Source organism: Gorilla gorilla, chromosome 4 (genome assembly GCF_029281585.2).
Source record: "Gorilla gorilla gorilla isolate KB3781 chromosome 4, NHGRI_mGorGor1-v2.1_pri, whole genome shotgun sequence".
In the NCBI taxonomy this organism is placed as follows: domain Eukaryota; kingdom Metazoa; phylum Chordata; class Mammalia; order Primates; family Hominidae; genus Gorilla; species Gorilla gorilla.
This window is the reverse complement of record NC_073228.2, coordinates 99,039,155-99,052,187: the sequence shown is the minus strand read 5'-3', so window position 1 is coordinate 99,052,187 and position 13,033 is coordinate 99,039,155. Positions and strand designations below refer to the sequence as shown.

The window sequence follows — 13,033 nt, the reverse complement described above, 5'->3', positions numbered from 1 at the left end:
ATTAGCCCCACAAAATACATGGAGCCATAATTAAATTTTATGTTGAGATGGTTTTTCCTTGCTATTTTGACAATATTTCCCCAAAGGCATAAAATATAATTTTTATATGTATTGTAATTCATAGCTACAGGGATTTGCTGTGACAATGGCATTACATTTATTTGAGTGCTCTTGTTGGCTTTTCTAAATGTTGTGGGTTCTTCTGGAGCAGATCTGGATGAGTTGGTACAAAGTGAAGGGACAAAATGTAATCTCAGTGAGAGGATGGATTCCACAATGCTTGTGTTTCAGGTCTAGGATGTTTATTGTGTGGTTGCTGGGTGGCCTTCACATTGGTGGCATGTGTTACCAAGTGAGTCGGCCAGTTTCTTAGGATTCTTCCTGGACCGATTAAAAGGGGAGACCTAATATAACTGGGTTCCAGGATAGCAGAACTAAGGGCTGCTGTGCAGATTACATGGCCTTTTAATTTAACAAGAAAGATAGATGGAAGGGTGAATGAATGGATGGATGGATAGACAAACAGACAGTTAGTTATTAAATTGAGTGGAACTGGGAGGAGATTTGTTGGTCTTAAGGGACCCTAAATGTATACAGTGAAACGATTTATAATTTTGTCAGGATCCTGGCTCCAAAGCCCTGGTTAACGTAACAATTGATAAGCTTAGTCAATATCATGAGGCATCTTTATTGTTAGGATGGAAGCATCCAAGAGCCATTGTTTTGATGAACAGTGATTGCAATCTGACCAGGAAAGTTTATATAAATGATTTGTTTGTGTATTTATTTATTTTTTAATCTCTTAAGTGGCCAAAATTGTATTGATAAAGGAAATTGAGTTCCTATGAAAGCATGCTTTTGTAATCAGGAATACTAGCTGACTTGACTCTTAGATTTGAATATCAGGCTTCACAATTTCAAACCAATTTGTGAAGGTTTTGAGTTTGTAATAGTATGTGTTATGTTTAAAGCTCTGTACACATTACGACTAATTTTAAAATATCACTTTTAATAAAAGCTTGTCTAATTGTTATTCCATCTGATGAAAAAGTCTTTAAAGATTTCTATGATTTATGTAGAAGGCTGAAAAAAAATCACATTATATGCATTTGTTAGAAAAAAATAAACTGTCCTTTAGTTTTATTTCCCTGTGAAAAAAACATTTCTTTTCTAGATTTTTTACTCTAAAATCTGGTTAATATTTAGATTCATAATTAGATTTTTTTATCTTTGAGGAGAAATTTTCTTAGTGTGTATTAGATTTTTAGAGACAAAAACAGAAACAAATAAGATATTCCCAATGCATCTTACTACTCTTATAAATTAGAAATCTTGGTAGAAACAGTTTAACAATTCATCTTTCAGAATAACTTTAATAATTTTGCATTATCAATTGATATTTCTGTTTTTTGTTCTGTTTCCCTTTGCTGGTACTTTATACTTTTAGCAATTTTAAAATGTCACTTTGGCCGGGCGCAGTGGCTCACGCCTGTAATCCCAGCACTTTGGGAGGCCTAGGCGGGCGGATCACGAGGTCAGGAGATCAAGACCATTCTGGCTAACACAGTGAAACCTCGTCTCTACTAAAAAATACAAATAATTAGCCGGGCGTGGTGGCGCGCACCTGTAGTCCCAGCTACTCGGGAGGCTGAGGCAGGAGAATGGCGTGAACCCGGGTGGTGGAGCTTGCAGTGAGCCGAGATCGCGCCACTGCACTCCAGCCTGGGCGACAGAGCAAGACTCTGTCTCAAAAAAAACAAAAAACAAACAAAAAAAAACCCAGAAAAAAACAGTCACTTTGCCTCACTTAGCCTCTTGTCTTGATGAAGACTGAAGCATAACTAAATATCTACAATTATGCTTTAAGATAAGTTTTCTCTGGAATTCATGAATAGTTTATGCTATTTTTCTTGTTCTCCGTAATACAATCACCACTTCTGTTTAGGACTCATTCTGTAATGCCACGTGCCTTATTATTGTGGTTGTGGTTGTTGTTATTGTTACTATCATTAGACTCTAGTGAAAGGAAGGCTTTGGCTGGTCTGTTGTAAATGGCACAGGGTCCACAAGAAAATTAAATTGTTTCCTCTGAAATAAAGGCCTAAATCTACATGAGAATATGGGTTGTAAAATGAAATATAAATTTTAGCTGATGGATGACAGAAGTAATTAAACATGGCATGAAAAGCACAGCCTGGGGACTTCAATGCATCTAAATGTGGCTAATATTTTTATTTCTCAAATTTTAAAAGAGAAACCAAAGTCCTAAATCTTGATCATTAAAATTCCCACCTCGCCTCCAAAATCTTAATTGCTGACACAAAATCATAGAATAATCAAGGAAGTTGCAAAAGTGCTTCCTCTTTGTCACAGTGTCAACTATTGATACTTTCCCATAACTGTCATCAGTTTCCTGAAACTTTATCATAACTGACACCTAGAGACAGAATGCAAAGCTTTAACATTTAGGGGAAGACTGTAATTTAGATATTCTATTTAAAAATGGATAGCTATTTTTTTATTTCCCAAAGTTGAATTGGTTTCCTTTATAAAAGTCTGAGGATTAAGTAATAAACTATTCTACTTGAATCCATTGCATTGCTTTTAGTCCAATAGCCAACTTTCTCAGTATTCATTCCTTTTTAAAATTATTGTCAGCGAACTTCAGTTAACTAAGTCACTTATTATGTTTGTTAATTGTATTATAAAATTTGGAATTTTTTGTAGAGATGTAAACCAAATTTGACTAGGTGCATGTTTATAAATAAGACTTCTGCAATCATTCTTTAAAAATGCTCTGAAGTTCAATGGTTAACATAATTGTTTTGTTAAAAGGAATAAATATCTGCTTTACTTTAAAATATTAAAATATGCTTGAACAGTCTACTTTCTATAATAAACCATCAGACTCTAAAATATATTAATGAATACTTAAGAATAAAAAGGTAAGTGGACTCTTAAAAAATTACAGAAATAATCCTCTCTAAACTTTACTACCACAAAAATTTTAATTTACTCAAGGGAAGAAAACTTACAGTTTCTAAATATCCCAAGTATCTTTAGGATATATAATTTTTGATTTTTTATTTGCTTTGATTTTATTTGTTTGTATTTACAATACTAATTATTCTCAAAAACATCTCAAAATGTAGCTAAATATTTGTTTGTTTTTAGGAACTTTCAGAAAATGAAGTGGTTGGATCTTATTTCTCTGTGAAGTCTCTCTTTTGGAGGGTAATGTCTAAATCCTTTTTGTTAATATTCTTGATTTTTGGTTTTGGATAGCAATTTTGAAAGTTACATGGCAAGTAAGAGTTTCACTTTTTAAGATAGGCTTCCAGATAGAGGTATTCATTTGCCTTCTTTATTATCTTCTAAGTCATCTAGGTAACTCATTTTTATTTCTACACTTGTAAAAATTAAGAACTTCATAAATTGAACATATTTCTTTGAAGTCATTTTATGAAACCAAGTTTATTCCAAATTCTGAGAAGCTAGAGTCCCAGGGACTCTCCAGGAATATAACGGTGCCATCTGGAAGGTCCATGAAGGCTCTTTCTTTCCTCTCTTGTAAAATGAGATTAGAATTTTCTGCTCCATTTCTGCTTGAGAAAAATATTTACTTCTGTTACAGTGATCTATACTATAACTCTGTCCTAGATATATACTGATCAGTGCTCTTTCTTTGAAAAGAAATCCTATAATTTAGAAAACAGCAACTCTTTTGATTTAAAGACAAAATGATGATTCACAGATAATTTGTTTTAAATGTCATTGCAATTTAACTTACTCTTTGATGATTAAAGCATAATGACCATCCATTTTTTTCTCTGCTCTAATTCTGCATTATGCACAGCACAATTTATTACTAATGCACTTACTGCTTTACCTTTAAGAATGTTCCTCTTTCTTTGAAAATTCACACTTGGTATATGCTTAATGTAACAATAGATATTACAATGAAAATGCTACACTCTTAGGGCTTGTCCATTTTCCTTTCTTGACTCGCAAACTTTTCATTATTGAAAACTACATTTTTTCTTTAGAATTTTAATATTTGTTGTACTGTCTCTTAAGTAGAAAGGCAGGTACCAGATTAAGTCATGTATTGACCAGTGAGCAAGTATACGCCACATTTATTCATCCTTACCAGCTCGAATGCACATGCACTTTTTTTTTTTTGCAGCTTTTTATTGTTGTGAGCTTATTTTAGTAATTATACCCTTTTCATTTCTACTGTATGGCTGCCTTCACTGAAGTTACTCTGTACTTTGCTAAAATAATAATTCCTCTTATATGTTCATGCATTGTCCAGGAACACACAGGATGAGTGCTTTTAAATTGTTCCATGACTTTAAATGGATAATGGCTTTATCCAAAAATTATTTCACTGGCCAGGCCTGGTGGCTCACGCCTGTAATCCCAGCACTTTGGGAGGCTGAGGCGGGCAGATCACCTGAGGTCAGGAGTTGGAGACCAGCCTGACTAACATGGCAAAACCCCGTCTCTACTAAATACAAAAAATTAGCCAGGCATGGTGGCGCATGCATGTAATCCCAGCTACTCAGGAGGCTGAGGCAGGAGAATTGCTTGAACCCAGGAGGAGGAGGTTGTAGTGGGCTGAGATTGCGCCATTGCACACCAGCCTGGGCAAAAAGAGCAAAACTCCATTTCAAAAAAAAAAAAAAAAAAAAGGGGGAATATACATGGCACACTTCTTTGAGAGTAGAATTTGGGGGGTGTTCTGGGTTAAGTTTGTTCTATGTGCAGCAAATGTGCACACTGGTCATTGTGAATAAAGATTTGTCACCAGGGCGAACTTCATAATTAATACTTTTTCAAGTGTTTCCCTCTCTCAAGATCTTCTTTGCTACTTCCAAGTTTTCCTCTTATCAGTACTTTCCATTTGGTTGTGTTCATCCTCAAATATTCTTTAATAACCTTTCTCAATCTCTTGAACTCTTTGATCCTAGAATAACAAATGTGCAAGTTTAAAAACAAACAAACTTTCTTGTATCCACGGTGCGATGGTAATGTCTTCTCTGGGCCTATGACAATGAAGAGTTGACAAATGAATTGAGTCATATAGGCATAACTTTTAGGGGTCATCTGTTTTACCAATGAGGAAAGTAAGGCCCATCACACTGATGTCATTGCCTTGAGGTACCCAGATGGCATGATCAGAGGCAATATTTCTCTCTCTCTGAATGCCATACAAATAAATGTTTTGAAGAACTTACAGCAGTAGAGTCCCTCTTTGAGTTTATGATGAATAAAAATACCTTGTATAAATAAAGCTGTTCCTTAGCCTGTTATTTTTAATTGACACCCTTTCAAATTCTTCTTGCATTATTTGACCCTTTTCTTCAGCAGCTATGTTAGCCACCAATGGATGGATGTGTTCAAGAGCCATGAGATTGCTATGTCTGATGTGCCATTTACAAAATCAGAAAATCAGTGACCAAGTCTACTTTGGTTGAGTATTATCTTCCATAGTCACATTCAAAGGTCACTCTGGTAACTAACTGACCCCACTGCTCTTTACCCAAGCAATATTGTTATTCTGATGAGCTTTTAGAGGAGATGTATATGAAAGGAGGTTACCCAGGGACATTTTCAGATATGCAAAATATCTAAGTAGATAAAATCTTTCATGAAGAGTATACATGTGCTTTGTGGGTTAAGCAGGATGTGATTTAAAATAAATTCCTATCAAGATTTATACAGATCAATACATGTGTCCAAGAGATAGCAACTGATTTACACTGAATGAAACTACATCCTAGTAAAAACTTGCTCAGCTGGAACATCAGTGCTACTTGCTGTATCTTAATTTTCCTGGAAGAAAAGACTGTGTACAGGGATAGTCTAATTGTCTGAAAACATAACATTTGTTATTCATCAAAACACTATCTTAGGATAAAAAATATTAAGCAGTGGATATGACAATTATCATGTTTCTCATGAAAACAATAAAAATTATGTGAATCAGATTAAGTAAAAATTGTATTAAAGACTAACTTCCCACTTAAAGGTGGTAACTTAGTGCAGTGTGTTCAAATATTTAGCATGCTTAAGTTTCTTTTTAGTTATCTCCATTGAGTGGACTTACAGACTCTGATAAAAGAGTTAATTGAACAAACCACCTTACAAGAACATTGCAGTGAATCAAAGAGAAATTTAAATATTTTTTAAGTGGAAAAGTCTGGAACATGCCAAGATACTTCGTATAAAAATCAAGAAAAGGGTCACAATGGGCAAAGAATAGTACATAGAAAAATACAAAGCAATTTAGAAGTTATATCAGAGTACCGCCTTCTGGTCAGGTCAAGCAAAAGTGTGTCTGAAGGAAGATTGAAGGTTAAGGAGAAGAGTTTTTGACTTTTTATTATTTATTTATTTATTTATTTATTTATCTATTTATTTATTTTGAGACGGAGTCTCTCTCTGTCACCTGGGCTGGAGTGCAGTGGCGCGGTCTTGGCTCACTGTAAGCTTCGCCTCCCGGGTTCATGCCATTCTCCTACCTCAGCCTCCCGAGTAGCTGGGACTACAAGCGCCCGCCACCAAGCCTGGCTAATTTTTTTGTATTGTTAGTAGAGACGGGGTTTCATGTGTTAGCCAGGATGGTCTCGATCTCCTGACCTCGTGATCTGCCCGCCTCACCCTCCCAAAGTGCTGGGATTACAGGCATGAGCCACCACGCCCGGTCGAGTTATTGGCTTTTTAAAACAAGAATGCAATCCTGTGCTGAAGCACTTACATGCTAAACAACTCAACCATAGGTAACATCCACCCAAGATGAGTTCAGGAATTATCTCCATTTTTATGTATGATGTTATTTATACTCAAAAATAGGTGTAACTTTTAATTAACAGTCAAAAAAAAAAAAAACAGGTCTCTGTAAGGCAGGCCCAAGACTATTATTCCTTTCCCATATTATTGCTAGAAATTTGTAGATTATTTCAGCAAGCCAAAAAGATTACAGTATATATGATGATTTTCTATTTGTATGTATTTTCAAACAAACGTAGTAAAAGCTTTGAAATTTTGTTGGACCACGATTAAAGTTAGAGAGGATAGTTAAAACATCTTAAGTAAACATAAAGAACTTCCTGGCACCATAAATTGTATCAAGAAGCAATGGAAATACAAAAGAAAGTTTAAGGATTAAAAACCAGCAGAATTTCGCTAAGGATTATGGTGCCAGTAAATCATCTTCTAAGAAAAAAAGGATCAAAGCTTTATTATAAGATGAGACACTTCAGACTGGGCTGGACAAAGCACTGGGAGGGTTTTCTGTAAAAGCAATCCTACTTTGAGAGGATGGGTGGATGGCAGAACAAATGCACTTGTTGGACTTCATCATCCAGGTGCAATTCGCTGGAATAAACTCAGCAGGAAAAGCAAAAGATAGAACAGGCCTTTGCCTGGGATTGAGCTAATTGCTCCACACTCGTCTTTGCAGCACAAAACAGTCATCTAGGCTGTCATTATCTCTTCTTTGTAGTGTCTCGGGGATCATTTGATTAAATAAAAGCACATGCACCCTGTGCTGAAAATAGAAGAAAGAGCTGATTCCACACATGGCTTATTGTAAACACATAAGCAATGTCTTTCACTCCCCGTTTCAGTGTCTGGGTCTCATTTGGAAAGATTAGGTTGTACACGGGTAATAAAATCCAAGATAACAAAAGCCAAGGATTATCTGTACCTATCAGGGAAGGGGATTGGTTTAACTGTGTTCCCTTAGTCTCATATTAAGTCTAAATCGATTTTTTAAATTTTGATCCATTTTTAAATCACAACGAGAAAAATAAAATATCTCATTTTTAGTGATCCACCTTTTCAAGGAATGGAATTACTAAACTTTTTAAACTAAAACTGGAATATAGAAATGCTCCCAATTTATATGCTAGATTCTATGACTTCACCACCTTACTGGTAGACATTAAACTATAATTTATTACAGAGTAAAGTGAATAACATATGCTAGGGTTATTACCACCCGCCTACTCTTACTTCCTCTAATCCCTCGATTAGCCTTTCTCAATAATCTATAACCAAGGATACATTTCACCTAAGTGACAGGCAAAGTATTTTGAAAACTCCTATACCCATTAATTTCTTTTGTTGTACCATGAATTTCTTAGTCTCTGTCAAAAAAAGGGAAACATGGGTGGGGGGTGGAAATCATTGATTAGGTCTCAGCAACTCTAGATTCAGATCTCAGCCTTGCCAATCTCTAGTCATTTGGCTTTGACTGGGGTACTTATCTTCTCTATGCCTCAGTGTATTTACCTTAAAATAAGATTCCTGTCATGAAAAACACTGGAGTGTGAAAACAGCAGCGTGTAATAGCTGCACAATAAATGTTCCTTTCTTTCCATGTGATTTAACCCACCTTTCTGACTGCCCTAATCCAGTCTTCTCTGTTGACGTTATTAAGGCTGATGACTCTAATCTCATCATCATACTATTGTTAAGAAACTTTCTTTAACTGCTCCAGAAGACCTGTAATATAAACTTTCAGTCCCACCATGATAATTTCCCCCCAGGAGTTCCTGTTCAGCTATATCTTTCTTAATCCATCTCTTGCTACTCTTGGTCTTGGTAGTGAAGGGATCTTTGGGTTACTTTTTCGTAGCAAAGGCAGAAAAGGGAGGTGTCATGTGGGACAAAATTTCCCTATTAGTTTAGAGATACTTCTTTAATCGTTGCAAAAGATTTACATGTGGGATGCAAGGTTAATATGATCTTAGTTTTTGCCTATTCATATCACATTTATTTTTCTGAAAGCTTATCACTATTCTGACATTTTGAAGCAGCAGACTTGGAAACAATTATTCTTTCCATGATTTCTCTTGCTATAGTTATTTTCTCTGATGCACCTATTAACAAAAACCTGAAATCACTTAATTAGGCTCTATTACCATATAATCTCCGGGCTTCATTTCCTTGACCACTGCAGCATCATTCTACTAAAGAAAATAGTGGCTGGAAATTTAGAGTTGCATTGACATTTATCTTCATTGTGCTATAAGACATTTTCTGACAGTGACTTGAGAAGCAAATACAAATTTTCTCAAATAATGTTTTCTGAAGAGTAATTCAAACTGCTGATCAAAATGAGGGGTTGAGAATGGTACAAAGCTTCCCCGTACAGCTCTGATCATTCATTTCCATCCAGACGTGTGGCAGGCCAGCTCTTCCTGTCCTGGGCTTCTGCAGAGCAGAGCTTCAGAATCATTATTGCAAAAATGTACAAGTAAGTTCAACCATTCAGTTCATTTATTTTTTTCTGAGCTTGCATGAGCTGGGATTTCTGAGAGCCAACTTACTGTACTGAAAACCCATTCCCTATACTAACCTATTTTGTAGATATGAAAAGGAATTGTAATCTTAATTTTTTTTCAAGGAATAATGTAACTAACACTTTCTTTACATTGCCAGCTCATTTGTTCTAAAATCTTACTAAAGATACATGTTATGGACTAATTGCTTCAGACTTTGAAATCTGTATTGTTACCTGGTGTCTTGATATTCTTTATTAATTATGAACTTGGATGAATATTCCTTATGAAAGTGGATCTAAAACTTTGGATGTATGAGAATCACATGGGGCACATACTGAAATACAGATACAGCTCTACTCCATAAGAACTGAATCACATCTCAGAGAATCACGCAATTTCAGTAAATTGACTGCTAGAATTTGAGAACAACTACCTTACAAGTTCAAAGATTATTCCTTCCTTTTAAGGGCTTTGGGTTTGTTCTTTGCTTTGAAGAACAAGGTTGGTTTTTTCCTTTTTATTTTTTCTTGTCCTCCTCAAGAAGAGTTCTAATTCAACAAGGACCTAGTTGAGAGCATTACCTTAGAAAACTAAGTACCAGCCGCAATATGCAAATTTTATTGAGTGATACCTTGGATTTGTTTAATACTCCTTGCCCTTTAGGTGCTCAATAAGTGATTTTGGTGGACTATCAACACTTCAATAAATATGTGTTATTTAGATATATCTATGAGAAAAAAATAAAGGAAGAAAAGAAGCACAGCTTTTCATAATTATTCAGTAGGGTCCTACTTCTCTTTTTAAATACTTCAAATATCTAGACCAATATGCTTCCCTAATCAGTAAATGTAGAAGCAGGACTAAAAAAGGACTTTAAATAGCATAAACAATATTCACGTTAATGTCTACAATTGTATTAATAGTTATTAGAACAAAGAGAAGCCAGTGCGCATGCACCACATAACTTTCAAAGCAAGAATTCTCACACTTGAGTGTGTATCAGAATCACCTGGCAGACTGGTTAAACCAGAATGCCTGGCTCCACTCCCAGAGTTTCTGATGCTGTTAGTCTAGATGGGGTCAGAGGATTTGAGTTTCTAAAAAGTTTCCAGGTGACATCAATGCCACTGGTCTGTGGACCACATATTTGAGAGATTTGCTATACAGAGGAAGCAAACTTTTTAAACAGAGCAGCAAGTGACTCAGAAGTTACCTTGGAGAGCATCAGAATTTCATAGTTTGCAAAGTTTCTTTTTGCCGTGGTATTCTGCCCATCCCCACTCCTTCAATGAGCTCCCCAGAACTTTGATTCTGAAAATAAGTAAAAGTAATAAATGACTATCTTGAGCAAGCTAAATCTTCATTGTTTATGGAGTGTACTTCTTTCTCTGTAGGCCCCTGAACACACAACCTCCCTCCACCCGTAGATACACACAGAAAAGTGTTGTTAGTACACTTGGGGCCCTGAAGTACAGTCTTGAAAAATCGAACATAAGAAAACTGAGTCCCAGAGAGGGAGAAACATGCCCAAGCATATAGCCAGAAATTGCTAGGAAGATGTGAGTGAACATTTATGTTACATGCTTATCTTTTCTGCTATTGGTAGCCTATGTTTATATCTTTTACCTTTACCTGTAATTTTATTTCAAGTCTCACTTCTTCATGCATAGACTAAATATTTAACAGTTTCATGACTATGCAGTTGCTCAATAAAATCTACAATTGAATTATGGAGTTTCTTTGTAGAGAAGTACCATTTTGAACAAAAATTATTGAAGAAGAAAACATCACTTAAAAAATATCTGAATAGAATATCTTTGAAACTTTTTAAATTTCTTCTTCTTAGCCTTATGCGCAGGTCCCCATAATTACCACACCCATTAGCCCTGTTTTTATGAAGAAATGTTCTCCTTCTTCCTCCCACTTAGCTCCCCAAGTTGTTTTGGAAATGTTCTTCTGGGTTATAGAAAAGCATTTCACAGCAACTAATGGCAGTAGGTAAAGTCTCTATTATGTTCATTTTATTTCTGTGAAAGCATAAAGGACCCCATGGAAAATGGAATCTTTTCTCCTCCTGTGAGCTTTACATGAGAACATGAACTTGACTTACAGGGTGAAAATGGCTTTTCTCCCCCTCACTCTGTAAGCCAAGTTCATGTTCTCATGTTAAAAACAAACAAACAAACAAAAAAAAAAAAAACAGAAAACAAAGTGAAAGGAGGAGCAAGCAAGGAAGGCACTATTTTAGACATGGCACTGTTAAAGAAACTTACTTCACATTGCTAATTGAAGACACTGTGTAAACTAGCTTGTACCCAGCTACTATTTGACTGCTTCTAGAAAGCACATAGAAAAATGGCATTAAGTGTATTCTTCAACAAGCTGAAATATTATAAACACATGTGGTCATATAATAGAAAAGTAAAAGACAATTTCATGAATTAGCCATGTGCTTGCCACTTAAGTGGAGAGTACCCTTTGGAAACATTTTGTTTAAATCATACTTACCTTTTAACCTAGGAGAGAATCTCCACCCTAAACACTTGTATTGGGGAAGCTCAGGAATAAAGATGAGAAATATTGGGGTTCTAGTCATATATCTACCATTTATGAGCACAACCACTCTGAGTTCCATCAGTAAAATGGGGCTAAGAAGCCTTGCCTTCTGACCTCATGGGGTTTTCGTGGGAACCAAACATTGTAATGTAGAGATGTACACTTTTAAATTCTAAAGCTCTATATAAGTTGGCAGCTATTAACTCCTTGATCTTTGCTAAAATAATTACTTCTTCTTGCTTGCTACAACATTTGTTTTCTTTGCTTCCTTCTTTGCTACTCATATTCCTTAAAAAAGTTTCCAATCCAAAGTTTAAAACCCAGTTCTCTAGAGTCTGCTGTTAGAGGCAGTCTCAACAGCAGCAGAAGTGGTTAAACCAGTCATACACCAAAATCTACAGCTGGATTATATAATAATAAGTTGCATGAAATCTTAGAACTAAAACAAAGACCTTGGGCATAACTGGGCGCAACAAATTCTAAACAATTACTTTCATCTGAGAAGTCCTCTGTTCAACAAAATCCAATGTGGAAATCCAATATAGAGAACAGACAAGAGCAGAGGGGCTCCAGCTGAAGTGGGCATGGAGTTCTGCAGAACTTGCAGGTGCTCCATGAATTCTCCATTACACTTCAGAACACATTTGAATGCTGCTCTTGAAGCTCACAGGGATGAAGAGTATGTAGACAAAAGCCTGCGTTGATATTCGTAGGGCAGAGCCACCAGGCAAAGTTCAAAATGTGCTGTGTTCAACAAGGCAGGAAAATATGCAATGTGATTTTGAAAGATTTTCATTGAAATGTTCAAATATTAGAAGTATTATCTTTTGAAGAATGTAGTTTTCATTTTCCTAATAGAAGCACTCTGAAATGCATGACTTTTGATGATGATGATAAAAATACCTATGGCGTTGCTCTGGTATGGAAAAAGGTAGGAAGTCAAAGTGGGAGGCAGAGTTATGTAAAATAGACTGTAACTTTGTAACATTAACGTAGAAGGGATCAGATAGAAAGTAGTGCTAATCCGTAATTTAGAAGTGTACTTTGAGGTTGAGAGGAATGTTGAATTTCTTTATGAAATGACTGTAAGTAGGAAAAACACATTTGATAATATGAAAGAAACTATTTTTATAGTACTGCTTGATGCTGAATCCAGATTGAAAATGTTTTCACATTTAGTC

At 35.6% G+C, this 13,033-nt stretch overlaps 1 protein-coding gene across 13 annotated transcripts in view; it reads left to right on the top strand.

Annotated features, from left to right (window-relative positions):
• The window catches only part of MCTP1 (multiple C2 and transmembrane domain containing 1), a 606,796-nt gene that overhangs the window by 382,708 nt on the left and 211,055 nt on the right, over nucleotides 1-13,033 (top strand). For 4 of the 13 annotated variants that reach the window (XM_055387144.2, XM_055387152.2, XM_055387154.2 and 1 more), the window contains exons 7-8: nucleotides 3,175-3,234; nucleotides 9,191-9,268. The exons of 6 other annotated variants lie outside the window; for them this stretch is intronic. In XM_055387144.2, the coding sequence (XP_055243119.2) occupies nucleotides 3,175-3,234; nucleotides 9,191-9,268 (138 nt within the window). The remainder of the gene's footprint in view (nucleotides 1-3,174; nucleotides 3,235-9,190; nucleotides 9,269-13,033) is intronic. 3 more of the 13 variants (XM_031011413.3, XM_055387153.2, XM_055387159.2) reach the window with 1 other exon arrangement.